Source organism: Podarcis vaucheri (assembly GCF_965113315.1).
Source record: "Podarcis vaucheri genome assembly, chromosome: 12".
Taxonomy (NCBI): Eukaryota; Metazoa; Chordata; class Lepidosauria; order Squamata; family Lacertidae; genus Podarcis; species Podarcis vaucheri.
Window position 1 is genome coordinate 36,031,101 of NC_138750.1, and position 22,114 is coordinate 36,053,214.

The following is a 22,114-nucleotide window of genomic DNA, read 5'->3' on the forward strand; positions in this document are numbered from 1 at the left end:
AAAGCTGTTTAATTGTGCATTATAGGTCAACAATAGGGGAAAGCTGCATTAATAGCCTACAGCTCTAGTTTTTTTTTCATTTAACTGTATTTTAAAGTCTGTATAGAAAATTTTGCAGGGAGGTGAGAGTTACTGAACAGCTTCATGGCTTGGAAAAATTAAATATGTAACTCCGGTTGGAATGTTCTGAGGGCAGAATGGCTATGATCAAAGTCAGCAAAACAGGATTAGCAAATCTACAGATTCTTTCTTTCTTTCCAAGTTTTGGTTGACCATTACAAGGAAGGACATTTCTGAAAAACAACTTCAACCCTGTTGCCACCCCGATGTTTATACCCATTTGCAGAACAGCAGCCCGTACCCTGCAGGCAGATTGAATAAACTTTAACCAAGCTAATCCAAACAGCTTTCTCTGCCAATATAATCATGTCAAAAAAAGCAGCTAATGTTAACTTATTTTTAAATTTTAATGGTTTGTTAAATCTCTTGATTAAGGCTGCAATCCTTTGCTCATGTAAATTCAATGGGACTTGATTCTGAGCAGATAGGTATAGGATTGCACTGCTACAGCATGTTTACCTATTAAGCTCAATGGGATTTAGTGCCAGGTGGGTATAGGATTTTAGCCTTAGTGACTTTTGTTTTTGTCAACACTGCTGCTAGGGAGACAGAGCTTCAACAGCTGTCTGAGGGTTCAAAAGGGGGAGAGTAAATTTAGAAAATGCTAGGAGTCAGTGGAAAAACAAGCACAGCGAAACAAATAGGTCTAGCAAGATAAGGCTGGTTAGTGATAAAGCCAGCAGAGAACTCTGAGAAAAAATGCCATTACAGTGGTGCCCCGCAAGACGAATGCCTCGCAAAACGAAAAACTCGCTAGACGAAAGGGTTTTCCGTTTTTGCGTTGCTCCGTTAGACAAATTTCCCTATGGGCTTGCTTCGCAAGACGAAAACGTCTTGCGCTTTTTTTTTAAAGCCGCTTGAAGAGGCACAGTTGCGACAGACCGTGCTTCGCAAGACGAAAAACATTGCAAGACGAAAAGACTCGCGGAACGAATTCTTTTCGTCTTGCGAGGCACCACTGTATGGCAACCCTTGCCCATGGGTTTAATAAGTATGCAGTTTTATTAAGTTCAACCACTTGCCTTTTGAACTTACACCTATTTTCTAAGAACACAGCTTAATGGTACTTAAGCCCTTATGTTCTTCCAGCTGCCCCTATTTACCAGGACCACTGAGCCACCCGCGTCCCTATAATCGCCTTTGCCTGGACTTAACTGTCCAGGGGTCATTTACCTTTACAGTACCTTTTATTTACCAATAACACTTCTCATTTCTTGACTTTAACCAATCACTGACACTTCTTTCCCCTTTTGTGAATGCCTTGTTAAAAATTCTGCGAGTGTGAATGTCTCAGGTTGTCATTCTGCAGTGTTCATCTTCTTTTCCAAGCTCTCTATAAAAGATTGTTTCTTGTGCATTGTAAATGAATGCAGCAAACAGCTCACAAGAAGAGGCTGCAGCCTTATGTAACAGGGGTAGGGAACTGACTTGCTTGATGATTCTTACTATGGGAAAGTACAGTTAACCTGTATGCCCTTATTTTTATCTGTGGGTGCTTACAGATGGGTGATTATTGTGGGATGTGTGCTAATTGTGCAGGAAGTACACACAACACCATCGGCATGAAAATGCCAGTCCATATTTTCCCCCAATTTAATTCCATTTACTATTTCAAAGAGGAATCTGGAAAGTTAAAAGAACCTGTTGCCACCAACCTGTTTTGTATATCTAAATGACCCATTTACAATATTAAGCTGCCATCTTGGGCAGCCTGTGTAATATTTGGTGAGCATATATGTAAATCAGCAAGCAAGTGTTCTTAGGACTGCAGCTGTAATACCAAAGCTTGCATTACACTTGGCCTTTATTCACAAATTAATTTGATTATGAGCTCAGACAGAGGGCCTTCTTGGTAGTGGTGCCTGCCCTGTGTAACGCCCTCCCAGCAGATGTCAAGGCAATTTTACTTTTAAAAGACAACTGAAGGCGGCCCTGTTTAGGGAAATTTTTAATGTTTGATGCTTTATTGTTTTTAATATTCGGTTGGAAGCCGCCCAGAGTAGCCAGGGAAACCCAGCCAGACGGGCAGGGTATAAATAATAAATTATTATTATTATTATTATTATTATTATTATTATTATTATTATTATTCCTTGCTGAAAGGATCAGCTCCTTTAGTAATTGGCTTACTGGTGTGTTCTATGATTTTTCTTTGCCTTTATTCAGAGGGAATTCAGTGCTTGATATACAGTATATTATATGTACAAATATCTCAGGTGGTACTTGGGCCTGGAAAAACTCCAGTTTTTCTGCTGACTTTTGGGCATCAGGATGGGAGTATTTTGAACCTCATGCAGGGGAGGGTTGCCCTCTGCAAGGAAGCAGAGCAAAACAAAAAACCCCAACCCCAATGGCCTTGCAGAGAAGAAGCATTAGCATTTAGACTAGCTGGATACATAAAGAAAGGAGAGGGAAACCAGTATGAGGGGTGGGACCTTGAGAAATACAGCTAGAATTGGAGCAACTTCCACCTCATCATCAAACTGATTCTTCACAGGTCTACACAGCAGGCTCACTTTCTGAACACCACTGTGCAACTATTCAATTGGCATATAAACACTGTCTTATTATGCCAGATACCAACAAACTACTATACTTACCATGAAGACCGTATCACATGATCTATTGTCAACTAAACATCAAATGTAGCCACATTTACTCCAGACCTTCAGACAAGGACAAACTCCTATAGGATTTACACCATACATTCTTAAAACTGCAATGTTCACCTGGGAGAGTGAAGAAACAGATTAAGAAGTCAAAGTAGGTAACCATGACTGACCTACTAAAGGACATGTCTAGAGAGAAACCAAACTACTGGCTGCCACCCAAAGTTCCCAGCTAAAGCTTCTCCAGCATGCCATTCAGGATACATAGCCTATCCTGGAATACAATCCATTAAGCCTTTGCACCCGCAGGTGCTGGGTTGGCAACCCCTGGCTTACAGGATTGTGGCGCAGGTCTGCAGAACCTCTTCACTCCATGATATAAAGCAGGGGTTGCTGACCAGTTTTATGCTCATTGGCACACTTGGATTTTTGAGGAAGTGCTGTGTGTGCTAGCCAAACGGTCACTTCTTACCCCTCTCCCTCATACTATCCCACAAAGATACAAGAAGTGATAAAGCACATGCGCACACACACTTTGCTTGTGCAAGGGAACAGCAGAATTAATACTGAAAAGCACATAGAGCCGAAAGAGGAAGTGGAAAAGAGTGATTGTTTGACATGTGCTTTTCAAGAGAGAAAATCACCCTTGCAATCTCATGATCAGGATGCGAGTTTGTGTGTGTGTTCAGATGCTTTGTAGAAGTCAGATGAAGATTTCAAGGGTGCCACTGCATCCCTGAGGACTAGATGGTTGTTGTTTTTTCAAATAACGTGCATATTCCAAGTGGATTCATGTGTTACAGAAAAAACAGCGGAAGAGAAACAACAGAGTGTATATTCAGGGTGTATTTTTTTAATCCATGCCCCTCCTCTGTTTGTTTGCTTTTATATCCACCTGAATAAAACTCCTGGGGAACTCTTCAGCTTGCTCACTATCTGGTAAAGAGTTGGAGAGCCAACATGGTGTAGAGATTAGACTGTAGGACTCGGATGGACCTACCAGGGGTGCCAACTTGAATAAAATATTGTGGGGGCCCTGGTAAGCCCTGCCCCCAGTGCTGGATTTATGTATAGGCTAAGTAGACTGAAGCCTCTAAATCGAGGGGGCCTCCCCAGCCCCCCAGCGGGCAGTCTCCACTCTCCCAAGATTGCAAACCCAAGACTTCATGAAAGAGTAGGGCAACTTGGGCCCAGCAACCATGAGACTCAGGGCCAGCCAGTGGGGCCCAATTTGAAATTGTAGGGCCCAACTTGAAAAAATTTTGTGGGGCCATAGTTCACAGCTAAAATCTGCAGAATCTTAAGAGATATAAAGCCGTGTGCTAGGTCATTTTCACAAGGTCAGCAAAGCCCTTCAGAAATCAGACCTTGTTCTTGTGCAAGTTTGTACAGTTCAATTCTGGATTTTTAAAAGAGATTTTGATGAGCTTGAGAAACAAGCAAAAGCCACCTTGCCAAATGTTAACTACAAAACAAGGAGACAAAGAGTGAAGGAACGGCAAAGAAATGGCAGAAGTGCACCTGATGCCTTAGATGCACTTTCTTCAAGAGATAAGTTTAGGATAAAATTCTTTATTCCTATATTAGATGCACTTGAAGCCAATTTAAAAAGAAATACTATGTACAGTGATGCACAGTTGTTTTTCCATTCTTGCTTTTCTGATAGCATCTAAGCAAGAAATTCAGCAAGGAGTTGAACTGTTGATGGAAGCATACCCAGAAGATATTGACCTGAAACTTATTGATGAACTTCTGCACTTTCACCTGTACATGAGACAAAGCCATGGGCTTACAGCAGACCACACTCTGTCTCATACAGACCTTTATCAAATTATATACAAGAAAAAAATTCAGATGGCCTCTCCTAATGTGGAAGCAATATTGCTGCTATTTCTTAGCTTTATGGTCACTAACTGCTCGGGAGAGAGGAGTTTTTCAAGACTCAAAAGAATTAAAAATGAATTAAGGGCCACAATGTCTCAAGAGAGGTTGTCCATACTGAGCATTCTTTACATTGAAAGTGACAAACTTAGACAAACAAATTTTAATGAAGTTTTCTGATGTCCTTTAGAGGAGAAATCGTGAATTGTAGAATTTTAAATACCCACCATCATCCTTGGCTTCACTCAATTTTGTTTATAACACTCTTCCATTTTCTTCTAGTTGTGAGGGTGGGGGATTGGGAGGGGCCTCACAAGTGGAGTAGCCTATGGTCTTTCTTCATCTAAATCCGGCCCTGGACAGGGTACGGGACAGGAGAGAGGGACTGGGGTAGAAAAGCTTAAGTTCTTTTATTTAATGTATGCTTGGGGTTTTTCTGTCAGCGTCACTTGGGGAAGTGCTCTTTCTATTCGCTTGTTATGTTTCCTTGATAGTGAAAGAGCTTGGGGTGGCCTAGGGTGTGGGTGATCATCTTTGGCTGGCCACAGTGGGATTTGTTTGTGCGTGGGTGAGTGAGAGGGGTTGTCGGGTTAAGTTAGCCATATTGAATTGTATGCTGTCGGTGGGTTATGAGCTCTTTCTATTGTGAGTGGGCAGTTATATTGGAAGATGTTCAGTAGGGCCAGTTCTAGGGTGACTTCTAGTGCCTGTTTAGTTATTTTACTTATTTCTGGTATGACTGTGCACACTCCTTTTCTGACTGGGTCCTCGATTACTTGGTTTGGTGGGAACTGCTGGTTCGGACACAGCATACGTCTGAGAAGGCCCCACGTGGGATCATGGGGAGGAGGTGCAAGGAAAAAACTGTCGTGACATTGATTTCTTGGGCAACTTGGAAGGGCTGTGGTGAGATCCAGAAATGGCAACCTGGAGCCCCACTGACCACTTAACTGCTCTCTTCTCCATCAGCTTGGGAGCTTTTTCTGAGATGCTTGCAGGGTATGATAGCATCCTTTGTCGTCTGAGTATCTTTATCAAGGTGCTAACAGATCTGCCTGCCTTTGATCAGTTGTGCTTCAAGGGAAGCTCACCAGTCCTCTGATTCTTTAATATTTTCCAGCCCAGATAGATGTTAATCAAAGGATCTCACAATAGTCATCTCCTTGCAGGGGCAAAGAAGCACAAGAGAATCAGATGCACCACAAGAGCATCTTGGATGGGATGGCTTTCAAAGAGGGCTAGACAATTGCATGGAGGAGAGGCCTATCAAAGGCAACTAGCCGCGATGGCTATGCTCAGGCTACACTGTTGAAGGGAGCATTCCTTCTGAAAAGCATTTGCTGGAAGCCACAGACTACCCAAATGTGTTTCACAAGGACACCTTCCTTCCCTCTGCCCCAGTACCTGAGGGTCGTCATGTCTCTCCAGGGATTTGGCCAGAACAAACTATATGTTGGGGAAAGTCTCCCTCCGTGCAAAGAAAATGGAGGAAACAGCAGGCGCCTGGCTCCCAGCCATGCTAGCACCAGTCTGGTACATGAGGGTGGGGGACACAGGAAGGAAACGTTCCTATAATATAGGGCAATTGGCATTTCTACCTACCTGAACTCTGAGCCTTTCCCTCCTCGTTCTGGACTGCCACTCTCCTAAGGAAGATGAGATGCAAGCTCTTGCTGGAAGCCACTGGTGAGGAGAGTGTTCATATGATTCCCAAATGTTTCAGAAGCATATTTTTGTTCCTTTAGCTGCTTGATATGATCAGAGCATGGCAGAGTTGGAAGGGATCCCAAGGGTCATCTAGTCCAATCCCCAGCAATGCAAGGATCCTGCCCACAGCCAGCCCTGGCTGGGCTCCAAACTCCAGCCTTCTGGTTACCATTGTAATTCTGCATGGTGTGGGGATAGGGGAGAGAGAAATGTGTTGCTTACACTCTCATAACACTGATATGAGATCCACACCATGCAGTCCTTTCAATAACTAAAGTCTAAAGGGCTGTCACATGGAGGATGGAGCAAGCTTGCTTTCTCCTGCTCTAGAGGCCCTTAGGGCCTGAAGCAGTGACTCTCCTTCCTTGGAGGTTTTTAAGCAGCGCTTGGATGGCCATCGGTCATGGATCATCTAGTTGAGATTCCTGCATTGCAGGGGGTTGGACTAGATGACCCTCGTGGTCCCTTCCAACTCTACAATTCTATGATACTATATTTTAAAGAGCATCCAATGCACCTTTAAAGCACATGACTTCCCCTGAAATGATTCGTGCCATTGTGGCTTCCCTTTCACAGACATACAATCCCCAGAACCCCTAACAAACTACAATTCCCAGGATCATTTGGGGGAAGACATCTGGTTTTTAGAACAGGGATAAAGAACTTGCAGTTTGCTCACCCCCATTTCCTAGGAACCAGGAATGGAAAGCTCAAGTGCTTCTAACAGTATGATTATAGGGAGCATCATGTATAAAATATTGAATGTAATAGGGTTATTAAGGTAATTGTATCAGAATTATTATGGGAATGTGAAGGAGGGAGGAGGAAAGGGAGAGTGTGGAATTCTGGTGGTGAGTGAGGATTGGATGAGGATTTGAAAGGGAGTTTGAATGTGAGGCAGTTGAGAGCAGTGGGTTCTGGAGGGGGTGGTTGAGCAACTAACTATTCATTTTAGGATCAGTAGTCTAGTCGTCATTTTTGTAATAAAGTAGCATATAAGATAAAGCAGCATATAAGATAAAGAGAATTTGAGGCCATAAGCTCAGGTACACACACCATCCTACAATCATTTAGTGAATCATCCATAGTCTCCTTTAGTGAGGGTGCAGTACCTAGGATCTAGACCAAACATTGATGTTTTGGGCTCTTTTCTAGTTCCATAGGTTTATGTTCTGGTTCTTATATGTAATAGGGGTGGGGGCTCTTTAAATACTGGGGGCTGCCACACACTCCTTGTCTTCTTTAAAAAAATAATAATTTCCCCTCATTTTCAAAAGCACATGCATTGTCTCTTTCTTCAGGTTCTTCAGTTACATTTGTTGTGAGACATTGGTGTTATATGTATAGGGTTGGGAAGAAAAGAGTGGCCGCCCCGCATAATCAACACAGTGCACACACACCATTTGAATGGAAATGCCCATCAACTTTATGGGGGTCCAGCCCCCTCAAATATTTTGCTGTGGGGGCCGAAGCCCCCACAGCCTCTAGAAGTTGGCTCCTATGGCACTTATGGAATGAGAGTTCAAATCCCCACTCACTTATTAAGCTCCCTGGGCAACCTTGGGCCAGTCACTGTCTCTTAGCCTAACCTATCTCACAGGGCTGTTGTTGGATAAAACAGGGAAGGAAGGAACCACGTGTGGCCTCTCCTTGCACAAAATGGAGTAATGCTGGTATATAAAAGTAAAAAAAGTATATAAAAAGGAATGACGCAACCCTTTGGAAAAGAAAAAAAACCTACCTCCATGGATCGAACGCTGCCTAATTCCATGTTTACCATTCTTTTAAAAGCCTCACTTTCCCAGTGCTTCTTGAACACCAACTCCCCTCAAAAGAATGTGAAGATATTGCAATCATGCTATCATGACAACTAACTATTGCAATGCCAGAAAACCCCCTTCCAGCCTCAAGTCCGTGAAACCATTGGAAGGAGCACATCTTGATTCGTGTGCTAAAACGGGATGGTTTATATTTAGGATGTTTTGCTAGGGTGGGGGAGGATAATTTTTCAGAAGGGCACCTCTTCTCTTTTCAGGGAGCGAGCACGTTTCTCTCACAATGTGCAGCCACCACACGTTCCCCCACAATTTACATATAAGCTAAACAAGCTATAGCTTAGGGCCCCACTCTCTTGGGAAAATTAAAGAAAAAAAACTGGATGTACTTTTCCAAAATATAAGATACAAGAACAAATAAAATAAAACCTACATACAGCAAGTGTGTTTTGTGTTGTGTAGGCTCCTGTGATGTAAGTAATGGGGCTCGCCTGCTAGCCTGCTCCCTAAAATGTCACTGGTTGCATGGCAACTTGTGCAAACGGCTTGAGATACCTATTAGGTCCATACATTACCATATAGCATATATTCAACATAAAAAACAGCAACAACTTGTTGTTGACAAAGGATAGCTGGACATATAAAGGGCCCCATTACCTTCAGTAGCTTAAGGCCTCATCAAACCTAAATCCGGCCCTGCCCCCACCCCGGCCTCGTTTCCCGTCCCTTGAAGCGCCCCCGCGCCGGGCGTTCTCCTGCTTCTTGGAAAAACCGGCACATCCCGCCTCCTCCCTCAGGAATCGGGCCGAGCTGTTTATCGCCCGAGGCCCGCCCGAAGTCAAAGCGCCCACAGTACGGATACAGCCTTCCCATTGGCCCTTTCTGGTAAAACGACCCGCCAATGACGAGCGGGCCTGGCCGCGCTCCATTCTCTCTTCTCCCCCCCCCTCCCTCCCAACTCCAACCGCTCAGTCTCGCGCCGGTCATTTGACGGTTTCTCCAACGGCAGGAGGGGGGCGGGGGGGGGAGAGAACTAAGGCTCGGGACTTGGACGAGGGAGGATGACACCGTGTCCTTCCATCTCCCAACCGCGTAAACAAGGGCAAGTGGGTCAAGAGAGAGAGAAAGACACACCCACTTTCCCTGTGCCGCCTCCTCCGCCACGCCCCTCTCCCTTTCCTCCCACGGCAGCCGAGCCTTCCAAGCGGCGAAGGGCTAAAGGTCGCCACACACGCACGCGAGATACCTGGAAAGGGGGGAGATGGCTGTGGGAAGAGCCAGCTCGGGGCAGTGAGCCTCCAGAGAGGGGGCGTGGCTTGGCGCTCGCGCTCCGGACACGCCCCCCGGAGGGAGGGTTCGAAGTGGTAAATAAGGGGCTGCACGTGCAAGGCGCCAGGCGAAAGGGTTCGAGCGGAGGAACCGCGCAGAAACACATACACTCCAGCCGTTGCTCACGGTCATCGTTTCGCTGCCGCCGCGGAGCCATGAAGGCCGCTCGCATCGCGATTCGCAGCGCGGCCCCCTTGGCGGGCGGGGAGCGGGCGCCCCGAGAGGTGGAGCATTTTGCCCGCTACTCTCCGTCGCCGCTGTCCATCAAGCAGTTCCTGGATTTCGGTGAGGGCAGTTGCGGTGCGATCGACGCGGGTGTGAGAGAGGGAGAGTGGGGGCGGCACGGGGCGGCCGCTGTGGGGCAATGCCAGAGCAAAAGGGTGGGGTGGATTTTGAGGTGGTCGCTGGTGATGGGAGGTGGCCTTTTGGGACACCGCCTAGTAGGGTCCTGCTTGAGATGACTGGGTGTCTGTGTGTATAAGAGATGCAGTTTAGTGTGGAGAGGCCATAAGGCTTAATGGACCCCCTCCCCCATAGATCAGCCTGGTACCCCCCCCCCCAGATGCTGTTGGACTGCCAGCCCCAGACAACACAGCCAGACAACATCTGGAGGGGCGCCAGGTTGGCAAAAGCTGCTAAAGATAGCAAAGTCTATGACCACTCACTTCAAGTTGTGGGAAGTCAGTCCTGTTGCATTAGGGGGCTCATTCTGTTAAGTGGGGGGTACCCCTGGTCCTCTGTCCTTGTATTCATGGGTTGGGCTTCCAAAGCAGTGTAAGCTGAGGCCAGGAGGGAAAGGAGGGTGAAAACGATTTTGCTTTGGGGTGTGTGTTTCTGGATAATGCTCCCAAGAGGGATGGGGTGGGTGTGGAATGTTATCTCCATCTTTTCTTACTGGCTTGCATTCAAGCAAATTTCAGTGGGGTAGCTATGTGCATCTAACAAGTCTCGGCTACCTTAAAGTGCTTAATCAAGTTCTTTGTTACATCAGCTTCTGTGGACTAGAGTCTGGTTCATCAAGTGAATTCATCTGATGCAATCCACACATTTGATGCTATGGGATCTAGTCCAAAGGAGTTTATGCCACGATCTCTTAGGCTGCAACCTTATGTACACTTCTCTGGGAGTGAGCACTATTGACAGGGTCAGCCCAAGACATTTTAGGACCTGAGCCAAACCACAAAATGGTGACCTCTCTCCTCACCAGGGACGAAGGGGTGAGTGAAGATCAGTATCAGGTGCAAGGGGGGAATAAAGATCTACACTGAGATCTGTTGTCCCTCTGGATTATGCTGCGCAAGGTGGTTTCCTCACCTTGGTGGGCCAGCCCTGACTATTAACCTTGCTTCTGAGCAAACTTGCACTACAAATCTTTAAGGATCCCCAAAACTCCCTTTGGTTTATTCATCTTTTGCCCTTGTACTCCAGCTGAAGTTTTCATTTGTTGTTAGCATATCTTAGGACTGCACAGAGCTCCATGGAACTGTCAACCTGTTGAGCATATAGATTTTTTTCATCTTTTTTTCTCTGTGGTTTTGGTATGCAACAATTTTGTTATGCAACAATTTTGGTTCTGTTAGAAAGCAAATGTGCAAGGAGAGTTTTGCAGGAAATTACTATAGTTTACAAGAATTCTCAAGTTAATAAAAATAACATTGTATGCTCTTTCCCTTCATATGGTACTTATTAAATCTATTATGCAATCAAATGTGAAGCATTTGGAAATAGTTCACCTAAGTAAACATTTGTCTACATGCCTGTGTTTCTAAACTATATTTTTCTTAGTCACTGAAATTGGTTCTATACTTTTTAATGTTAGCTTTTAAAATCTATAAAGAAGCAGTTTTACCTTTTTTAAAAAATGGCAGCTTTTCAAGGGTGCTTTCTAGGAATCTTCATAGTTGTTTACTCTATTCTCATTGGCTCAAGTTGCTTCACATGTTCTATTACAAATGCTAGAAAAAATGGTAATAACTTCAAGTCACAAAGTATGAAAATAGGATTTTGTCCTCTAGTTCTGATTAATTGGATAAGTAATTTTCAGCATTGCTCAGTTTATTACTTTTAGCCTGGCCACCCATAGTAGGCTTTGTTAGTTTATTATTGCTGACACTGTATTCAGTCATTCTTCAGCCATCAGTGTCAGTCTGTTGTGTGATAGAAAAAGCTGTTTTTCATTTAGTAGATACAGTTTAAAACTTTACAACTTATAAGCAGAAAAAAATATTAATCACTCAGCTGCTAGATATATAAATACACATGCCAGTGTGTTAGGTGTGGTCTGCTACTTGCAGCTAAAAGGAATTACCGTATTTAAAGCAGTAGTAATTTTGCCAAAGCTTTCTATACATGCTTGTGGTTTCACCAGATTTCTCTTGTGGCTGGTTAGCAATGATTGGCTTTTGTTCGTCTCTATTTTCTGTGAGGGCCGACAATTTTAACTTGTAGAAAAGCCAAAGGCATTTTAAAATTACATACTCTTAATGTTAAGTAGTACTGTACTTGTTGAACTTAAAATAGAGTAAAGCATTGTGAAATTTATATGCATTTGTGGGGGTTTGTTTGTTAATATCTCAAGAGACAGATAGTGTTCATCATTCTTCTGAATGCTTGGTGGAACACAGCTGGGATGTGGCCTAGTCCACTTTTCCCAAGTATGGTCCTGTGCATGTTTACTCAGAACTAAGTCCTACCAAGTTCAGTGCAATTTACTGTCAAGGAAGTGCACATATGATTGCAGCTTAGACCTTTTTCTTAATCCTTACCAAGAAATTGTAACTACATATAATATGGTTTAAATCAATAATAGTTTATAGCTGATTTTATCTGTGGTAAGTCATATCATAGCTCTGTTCCCTAAGAGCACATTGGTATTGGGGAAATGTGTGACAAGCAGAAGACACCTGATGATTTTCAGAGATTACCATATTTTTCGCTCTATAACACGCACCTGACCATAACACGCACATAGTTTTGAGAGGAGGAAAACAAGAAAAAAAAATATTCTAAACGAAACAGTGGATGTATGATTTTTGTGGTTCATGCTGCAGCCACAGACATGTGATCTGACGGTGAGTTTGGGGTGGCCCAATGCAAAAATCCTGAGGATCCATGTGGATCCATGCTTTGTAACCACGTTTTTGCACCATTGTGGCCCCAGGCAACAGTGGGTGCGTGATTTTTTTGGTGCAGGCTGTAACCATGGATCCTCTGCTCACGACTGCAGCAGATCCCCCTGTCATCCGTAGGCATTCGCTCCATAACACGCACAGACATTTCCACTTACTTTCTAGGAGGAAAAAAGTGAGTGTTATGGTGCAAAAAATACGGTACTTTGTATTTACTGCTGCCATTGTGCAAAACATCCTTTAGTTCTAATAACTAGCAGTCGCTACACAATTTTGCACTGGTAGCTGAGCTACTTGATTGTATAACATAAAGTTGACATATGATATCTTGAAGCTATTCCTTATGGTGCTTATATGGAAAACAACTTAAACAAGCTGGCTTTTGTTTTTCAGGGTCAACTAATGCCTGCGAGAAAACATCTTTTTCTTTTCTTCGGCATGAACTTCCTGTGAGGCTAGCAAATATCCTAAAAGAAATCGACTTCCTCCCTAGCCGACTGTTAAGCACTCCTTCAGTACAGTTGGTAAAAAGTTGGTAAGTAGCAAAACTTACGTAACACATTTTACTACGTTCAACTTCATCCTGCTTTTGTATTTTAAATTTCAGAAAGCTTCATATTTACTTTGCAACAGTAACAAGAACCTTTACAGTGGTACCTTGAGTTACAAACGCCTCAGGTTACAAACGCTTTAGGTTACAAACTCCGCTAACCTGGAAGAGTTACCTCGAGTTGAGAACTTTGCCCCAGAATGAGAACGGAAAAGCACGCCTCTAGTTAGGAACAATTTCACGTTAAGAACGGACCTCCGGAACGAATTAAGTTCGTCACTAGAGGTACCACTGTATTTGAAGCTTGACAGGTTGCTAGTAAAATGCAGGTCATTATATCAAGGCCATAGCATAGAAAAGGACGTGCTGGACGCACAACTATGGCATCCTCTGTAGTCATTTTATAGCTGCCGTGGCTGCTTGTTAAATGTGAACTAAGATGCTGTGAAGCCTCAGATAATTGTCTTCTGCCCATGTAGTGTTATAATGATGACATTCTGCACAATCAAGATAAAGGAACTGCGTTTTAACAGCTGCTGTGTTTGTGCACAGATTTGGTGGCATTGTTTGCGTCCTTGGTATGTGCAATGCTGTATACCAACTGATACCACAAACATTTTAAAAAAAAATATAATAGTGAGCTGGAGATAGCTTAAGAGGCATGCATACAAACATTGAGGCAGGCACATAGGAATTTAAAATATATTTTTCTACTCCTAAACTTAACTGAAGTCCTAGTAGTCTGTTTGCTCATAGTTTGCCTTCTACTTGAGGTCACCGAGTTACTGAATTGCTAAAGCAATCTTATCTCTCCAGTCAACTTTCCCTGGCCTGTATGAATAATTCATGGTTTACTTTGTATATTAACAGGTATGTTGAAAGCCTAATGGAGCTAGTGGAGTTCCATGACAAAAAATCAGATGACCACAAAGTTCTATCAAAGTAAGTTCTTATGAGTTGTGTTGTTAGTAGCTTTACTTGCTTCACAGTAACAGCTGACTTGATAGGTTGCTCAACTAAGCATGAACATTATTCAGTTCAGAATACAGAGACTACTGATCATATGATAATGATCAAAAGCTTTTAACAGTATAGCTAACTGACACCTGATACTGCAAAAAATGGCACATTGAAATAAAATAAGTCAGCAATAAATTATAAACTGTCAAGATAACATTAAGATGCTTCAATTATCTTGACAGAATGAATGGTGAAAAAAATAACTTATTTCAGTTTTGCTTTGCTGCCTTCGTCAGATAGGCCAAGTCTAAAGTTATCCCCCCCTTCCCAGTTTCATAGATGCCATTGTCAAAGTCCGAAATCGGCACCATGATGTAGTGCCCACAATGGCACAAGGGGTTCTAGAATACAGAGATTCTTCCAAGATGGACCCATTCATCAATCAAAACATCCAGTACTTCTTGGATCGCTTTTACATGAACCGGATATCTATTCGAATGTTAATAAACCAGCACAGTAAGTTGTTTTTCCATCCCTTTGACAAGTTGATTTTAATGTTTTTGTCAAACATTCTTAGAAATATTTGATGAACTGTGGATTTTATTAATCATTTATCTTTGCTGGTTGTAAAAAGAAAAATGACAAGTGTAAATGATATAAATTATTATGAGAGGGAGAACAAGGGTCAAATGCAGAAAGTAGTTAGGTAATAAACAGTATAGCCAAAAAGCAATGAAATGTGTGTACATAACAACTCCAGTACTAAAACCTGGTAAAGTACTACACACAAGGGGAAATGCATTGTGATACAGATGCCTCCAGACTAGAAAAATGTAAATGCCAATGCACTTCACTGTAGTAGATAGAATAGCAGATAAAACCTAGTTCAGCAATGAAGCTCACTAGATGGCCTTCAGCAAATCACTGACCCTTGGCCCATCATCCCTTACAGAGCAGTTATAAATATAAAGTTGGATAGTCCCTTCTATGTCACCATGAGCTCTTGTGGGAAGGAGAGATAAGACAGGGCTGCCATACGTCCGGATTGTCCCCGACATTACAGGGTTTTAAAAGGTGGAATTGAAGTTCGGGAGGAATTTCCAAAAGGTGGCACTTTGTACTTTTTATTATTGCTAAAAATAATCCTTTAGATAGCTGTAACGAATTACGTTGAGCAACCTGAAAAAAATTGATCATTTTGTCTTTTATTTCAACAGCGCTTATTTTTGATAACAATAACAATGTGGGTAATCCAAAGCACATTGGATGCATTGACCCTTGCTGTGACGTTGTGGATTTGGTGCATGGTACGTATATGAAATTGTCAGCATCCCCTGGTGGCTTCAGCTATGTGTAGAGAATATGTCCTTTTCTTAGGTGCATTACCAGTTTAAGAAAGTGAAAGAATTATCAGTCTTTCATGAGTATCCTGGCTTCACATCTAAGTGCAGAATATTTTGGGGAAGGACTGTAGCATTTCCCTTGTGTGCAGAAGGCCCCATGTGCCTTCTCATGTGTCTTCAGGTGGGGCTGGGAAAAGATTCTTCCTAAAACCCTGGAGAGCCTCTGCCAGTCAGAGTCAACTGTGCTTAGGAAGGTGGAAGAGTCAATTGTACTATGGTATAAGACAACTCCATATGTTCATGTGTATACCTACCTGCATATTCTGACCGTCATGAGACAGGGATCCTGGCAAGTTGCACACTTTTACATTCAGTAGTGAGTGAATGAAGGGTGGAATGCCTGTTTTTAACGGGTCATCAGAATTTTCTCATGCAGTCAGGTGGCATTGCATTTCTGTTGAGTACAGCCCTATTCAGTCCGCTGCATGCAAGATCTGTTGATTTCCACATGACAGACATGTGCAGTTAGAAGTCTTGGGTAATATGTAACGGATATTTCAGTGGCATTCTGTGCCTTAATGCTGACAGTTATAATTCAGCTTTCTGTATATATAGAAGCTTTATTTCAATGCTAGAGAGCACAGCCTGGAGTAGCCTAGTATCTAGGATATACCTAATGATGCATAAGAGTTTGTGTTAAATTGTGCTTCATTTTTTCCAGATGCTTTCCAGAGTGCCCAGATGCTTTGTGACCAATACTATTTCGCTTCTCCAGACTTAAAGCTTACTCAAGTGAATGGTGAGTGCATTTTCCTCTTTTCCACCATATCAGAGTAGCACTTTGGTTTCTCCTCTTTAGAAGCTTTTTGCTCTTACTGCTGACCCACTTGTCTAGAATTGGAGGCTTACCATTTTTCCCCCTTGAGAAAGTGCTAAATTTGCACGGTTACTTTCATTCACCTTTGCCACCCCCAATAAATATGATGCAATATGCCAGAATTGATTGAGCACATGTACATGTAGTAATTCTGATAGGGTTAGCACCAGCATTTCCTTAAAAGAAATCAAAAGAAGAAAATTAGCTTAGCTGCAAATCCACCATTATTATAATAGTTCAAGAATGTTTTTTCTCATGAAGGACGGATTGCAAGAAGTTTGTACTTCTTCAGCACAATACAAACTTCTGCAAAACAAGAACATTCATAACTACAGTACTATAGAATAATAAAGGATAACAAATTTCAGGATGCAGTGTTAAATGCACAGATCTTAATTAAAAGCATTTATTGTGGACACACAATAACAATTGTTTGAAGTTGAATAGCGGCAGTGTGCTGATTATTGTTTGTGCATCTTCCTGCAGGAAAGGCAGCTGGACAGCCTATCCACATAGTATATGTACCATCCCACCTCTTTCACATGCTGTTTGAACTTTTCAAGGTTTGTGTTTGCAATTATGAAACATTCATTTTTCGTCTCCATATTTATGTGTGCATTAGCAGCAGCATTTGTTCAGCACTGTTTTTACTATTCTGCTTGATGCCTTGGACTCTTTTGGAAGGAAGAAGTGGGATAGAAATCTAATGTTACATTAGTATATTGACTGGAATTAAAAATAGCAAATATTAGAGCGCCTCAGATTGAATTAAGTCCTCCTGATTCTTTCTTCTAGAATGCAATGAGAGCAACAGTTGAACACCAGGAAAACAAACCTTCCCTTGATCCAGTTGAGGTGACCGTTGTACTTGGAAAGGAAGACCTGTCAATTAAGGTATCTTACAAGCCTTTTCCCCCAATACAATAGGTGCAACATATAATATAAACTTACAGATGGGGCACTTCCAGACAACCTGTTTATTGAGCATTTTTCCTGATTTGTTTGTGAGGAGGTTAAATGATGTTGTATCACCAGCATTATCTCACTCTTCCCATACATTTCCTCTAGCACTTTCTGTATTGCCAGTATGTGACTGAATCTCACCCCAAAATAGTGACCGTCTGGAAGCATCCGGAGTCTCATAGGTTTAAAAAGATTTGGTGTGGAATAGATGGGCAGTGAATTGCAGCAAAATTACAAATAGTCAAGCCTTTGGAAATTACAGCAAGCTGTCGCTAGCCAAATACTGTTTTGGACAGAATATGATTAAGAAAAAGATAAGCAAATTTGATACAGGATGATCCTTAAAGCAGAAATGATTTAGTGGCTTTGTGCGGGCATTAGTGATACTTTAACAAGGATTAGAAACATGCATTTAATACCTTTTGTGTGTGTTCTCAACTAGATATCTGATAGAGGGGGTGGTGTTCCAGTGAGAAAAATAGAAAGCCTCTTCAGCTACACATATTCTACAGCACCAAAGCCTGTGATGGAAAAGAATTCTACTCCTCTGGTAAGAAATGAAGCTATAAGAATTAAGCTGTAAGAGAGCTGAGTCTTTGTAGCTGCCCTTGTTCTTGTCAAGGACTTGGCTTCTGAGTTCATTGACAAAAACAATGCTTCCAGGTGTGCACGTAAGCACGCCCGATATCTGTAGTGACTCAACCATGCTTATTGCTTCCAGTTCATAGAAACAGCCTTGTTCCAATTGCACCAATTCAGACTCTCGATGGGGGTACGCATCAGGGTTTCTATATTGGGAGGAGATGAGTATCGTGTTCTGAGCCCCCACCTGTAGTTTGGTGTGTACAATTTATACGCAGGTTTACCTCTTCCAGACCTGATAGTGACCCGATACTGGGCATGTATTTCCACCTCTTCCCCTTTCTGTTCAGCATTACTAATTATGTAGACAAGCAACCACTGAGGAGCTTCCGAAACTAGATCAGTAGTGTTGCATTATTTTAGATTGCCTTTGTTTATAATGCAAACTACGACTGCATTATACAGGAGAGAACTTTCTTTCCTCATATTTCTCCTGTGAAGACTCATTGTAGAGCACATCATTTTTCATTGGGACTCCATACCAATAGGATCTACACAGTATGACACTTGTACTGTACAAGGACCCCATCGTTCCAATTAACAAAATGCCTCATTTCTTTCTAGGCTGGTTTTGGTTATGGCTTACCCATTTCTCGCCTGTATGCTAAATACTTCCATGGTGACCTCCATCTGTGTTCCATCTCTGGTTATGGAACAGATGCTCTCATCTACTTAAAGGTATGTTCTGCCCATTCCCAATCCCAATAATTTTGTAGTGTTGCAACTGTGCCTATCACCAGCTTATTTGAATCAAGTTTGTTTTTATTTATTAGTAACTTGAGCTTTATTACTTTAAAGACAGTACTTTGTATCAACTGTACATTAGTCACCAGCAAGTCTTTGCAGAATATGCTCTTCAAAAGACTGCTGTTGCCTTTGTCTAAGTAGGTCATTGTAAGTTATTTTATTCTTTGGATTACAAGCCATCTTGGCTATTTTATAGAAATATGGAAGTATTACAATGTGATACTTCACATTGTACTTTTTTAAAAAAGCAAAAATAATTGAAAGTATGTGCCAAAATGAGAGTTCTTAATAAACGTAGATTGGCCACCTTCACATTAAAAATAATCTGACTTTGCTTTTCCCACAAATACTAAGTTTAGTCTCTCTCACTACTTGTCATTCCTGTATTATCAGTTAGTGTTCTATCTTTAAGATTGTTATAAGTGCAGTCCATCATAAACTTCAGTCTCAAAAGCTTGGCAGAACAATCAAGTCTCAAACTTTGAATCAAACCTGTTCCAGGCTGTATGTTTGCTCATAACTAGGCTCAGTAAAAAAATCAGTTTACTACACTGATAATAATGGTGTAATCTCACTATATTTGGTCTTGCTTTCCAGGCCCTTTCCACAGACTCTGTAGAGAAACTTCCTGTTTTCAACAAGTCTGTTTCGAAGCATTATCAAACCACTATAGAAGCAGATGATTGGTGTGTTCCAAGTAAAGAACCAAAGAATATGTCAAGGCAGACTGCAGCTGCATGAAATCTGCATTTCTCCAGAACACTGAAAATGGATCAAACCAATGTTTCAGATAGGACTAATGAAACGAATAGAAGTCATTTCTCTTCTATACCAGGATTTAGCAAGAGAAGAAATTATATGGAACACATGATTACAGCATAGACTGCATGTACTGTATTTGTACTACAGCATGTCTAATGATAACTGATATGTTAGGAGAATCAAAATGCATAGAAAGATGTGCACATCATTTCTTTTTAGCTTTTTGAAATTTAAATTAGCACTCCCAAGTACTAATGTTTTCAGACTTCTGAGGTGGGACTTGTTAATATTCAAAAAACGTTATGTTGTGGTTGAACTCCAGTACACATCAATTTCCCCCTAATCCAGTCAGTAGGTATTTCATCCTATTACAAAATTATGACTTTAAGTATATTTGACATGCTCAACCGACAAAGTCTAGTTGAAAGAGCACCGACAACAGGCTACCTTGACTGCAGTTGTTTGGCTTGATCAAGAGTGCAATGCTGAAAGTTGCATATTTCTAAACTTGCTCCAAATGGTGAACATTACTTGAATTTTTAAATGTAAAATAGCTGTATTTATGTATAGCGTTTTCATTGCTTTTCTAATGCTGAGATTTTGCTCTTCTTGGAGAAGAATCTTAAAGTGATGTCAAGGAAGTGACGGTTAGATATTGTGAAGATAAAAGTTTATTAGCTGTTTCTTGGTGTATGGCTCACAGCTCAATACAGTGAGGGAGCAGCAGTACAAATAGCGTATTTTAAAGATACTTAAATTGCAAGTCATTGAGCAGGATATGAAGCTGTTTGTGAGAGGGGAGATGAGTTCTCTAAATGGTACTGTTACTATGTATGTGTGTGCACACCCAACTATGTTTTCAGGGTGTAAATTTGAATAATGTATCTTAATTTGGGGGCCACCTGCCACGGCTCAATTTAAAGAAAAAAAATGTGACTTTCAATGCTGTAAATGTTAAGATTACTCTTGAGACAATTTGCAGGGATGTGATGATAAAACAGGTTGTGGAAGATACTGTGCCTGTATCGAAACTGTGTAAGGAACAGCTGTGAGAAATACTATTTCTTTGTGTAACTGCAAAGAACGAGGGTGGCAGAGTCTCTTTTTGTGAAGAGAGCATCGGGAGAATATTCCATTCCAAATTGTGCTGCTAAAAGGCAGAGAATTTGATCAGGGCCCAGCTAGTGACAATCCAGGTCAGTCTTCTTTTTTTCTTTTTTTAAAAAGCAATAATGTGCTAAAGAGCTAAAACTACTTTATGTTCAAAATGATTGCTATCTGTGGAGATTTAGTGTCTGCTCAGTTGTGGACAGCAATGAAGCTCCCACATTTGCTGATGTCCATTTTTGCTGTGGACATTGGGTTCAGTTGAATTGGTAATCCCAGCCATGTGAGGCTATTATGTGCAGTTGGTAACCTGTACCAACAAAAGGCTTAACAGCTAACATTGCTGGAGTATTGGATGTTTTTGTTCCTTCCTGTTGTCATTGTAGTTCAGTTTTGGGAAATGCTGAAGATTTTTGTTCTGCTGCAGTGCCTATTTGTATATGCTTTATTGTGAGGAAACAAGTGTGTAGGTGACATGCTAATTGCTATTGCATACTTGAGATGAAGAACTAAGGGGTGAGGTCTTAATGCTGTGCATTAAGTTTAGTGTTATGGTGTTATCACAGTGGCAGCATTAGATAACAAGATGAATGTCATTCAAATATCATCCGCATATGTTCACCCATAATGTTTGGATAACTGTGATAGAATTTGTGCCTTTCATGCAGTGCATACAATCTGCTAAAGATGAGTTGTTTTACTGTTTTAATAACCTATACTGTCAGTCTATGCAGTGTTTCTGAAAAGAACCAAAGGTGCCATCTTTCTGTCACAGACCATATTATCATGCTAAATGGATACTAGAATTCCTTTGGCTGAATTATATGGCTGCAGTAAAGGCAAGCCTAAGTATGCCATTGACTTTGAGCAAAATAAGCTTTTGGTGCTGTTTTATGCTCAGTACAAAGTGAAAAATGCAGTGTAAAAAACCCCAAATTTTTGAAGACTGAATTATTTCTTCCACAGTGTGCCTTCGAGTTCAGGTGTACTCAAGATGTATTATAAGATTTTTAATAAAATTGTGGTGTTTTTTTAAAATACTGCTTGACTCTTTTCTTCTCCACCCTCCTCTTAAATCATGCAAGCAATGGATTGCCTGTTACATGATTGATTTCTAAGTCTGCATTTCATTTTTTAGTCTATCCATTTTTTTAAATTACATGTCCTTGTTATTGGGGGGGGCAGACATTATTGCTTCCATTTTTGGTCCAACAGTTTATTTCTAGTTGTTGCTCAGTTATTACTGCTATTCTATAGCTTGTAAACAGTAACACTGTCACTTCTCTCAAACAGTGAACTCTAGTAGCTGAGTGCTTAGCAGTCTGGAAGCAAAACTAAGGTAGTGGTTTCTGTCTACATGGTTGGGCAGTTCCTCAACTATGCAGGTGTATAGTTTTTGTAAATGAAAAGAGAAAAAGCACCCCAAAAGACCTTGAATTTTTTTTTTGAGGCTTCTGGATATAATGGAATGTTGGGGTATGGAAATAAATGGGGAAGACACAACCCACTTACTCAGCCTCCTAATAATTTACAGTAACTGCAGGAGGGAGGGAATGAGGATTAGGGAAATATTTTTTAAACTCACAGCATACAACGACCCTGTCCCCACGCAAG

At 41.6% G+C, this 22,114-nt stretch overlaps 2 protein-coding genes across 3 annotated transcripts in view; one reads left to right on the forward strand and one right to left on the reverse strand.

Moving 5' to 3' along the window:
* DYNC1I1 (dynein cytoplasmic 1 intermediate chain 1) overlaps positions 1 to 8,849 on the reverse strand; it is a 228,944-nt gene extending 220,095 nt beyond the window's left edge. The window contains exons 1-3 of one of the 2 annotated variants that reach the window (XM_082193927.1): positions 8,750 to 8,849; positions 6,213 to 6,496; positions 2,721 to 2,849 (exon numbers count right to left, since the gene is read on the reverse strand). In XM_082193927.1, coding sequence (XP_082050053.1) covers positions 2,721 to 2,723 — 3 coding nt within the window. In that variant the 5' untranslated portion in view covers positions 2,724 to 2,849; positions 6,213 to 6,496; positions 8,750 to 8,849. Of the gene's footprint in view, positions 1 to 2,720; positions 3,797 to 6,212; positions 6,497 to 8,749 lie in introns of those variants that run through there. The other variant, XM_082193928.1, reaches the window with a different exon arrangement.
* A 630-nt stretch (positions 8,850 to 9,479) lies between these two features.
* Positions 9,480 to 21,538, forward strand: PDK4 (pyruvate dehydrogenase kinase 4). Its single transcript, XM_082193982.1, has 11 exons — positions 9,480 to 9,706; positions 12,943 to 13,084; positions 13,970 to 14,041; positions 14,391 to 14,575; positions 15,277 to 15,366; positions 16,124 to 16,201; positions 16,766 to 16,842; positions 17,075 to 17,173; positions 17,685 to 17,792; positions 18,449 to 18,562; positions 19,229 to 21,538. The coding sequence occupies exons 1-11, from the start codon at positions 9,577 to 9,579 to the stop codon at positions 19,370 to 19,372; spliced, it is 1,239 nt and encodes a 412-aa protein (XP_082050108.1). The 5' UTR covers positions 9,480 to 9,576; the 3' UTR covers positions 19,373 to 21,538.
* The last annotated feature ends 576 nt before the right edge of the window (positions 21,539 to 22,114 follow it).

Bases quoted from the DNA above. Each gene is read 5' to 3' on its own strand.
- PDK4 (XM_082193982.1), top strand. From the start codon at position 9,577: ATGAAGGCCGCTCGCATCGCGATTCGCAGCGCGGCCCCCTTGGCGGGC. The intron at 13,085-13,969 runs GTAAGTAGCAAA...GTATATTAACAG, and splicing joins GTACAGTTGGTAAAAAGTTG to GTATGTTGAAAGCCTAATGG. The intron at 17,174-17,684 runs GTATCTTACAAG...GTTCTCAACTAG, and splicing joins AGGAAGACCTGTCAATTAAG to ATATCTGATAGAGGGGGTGG.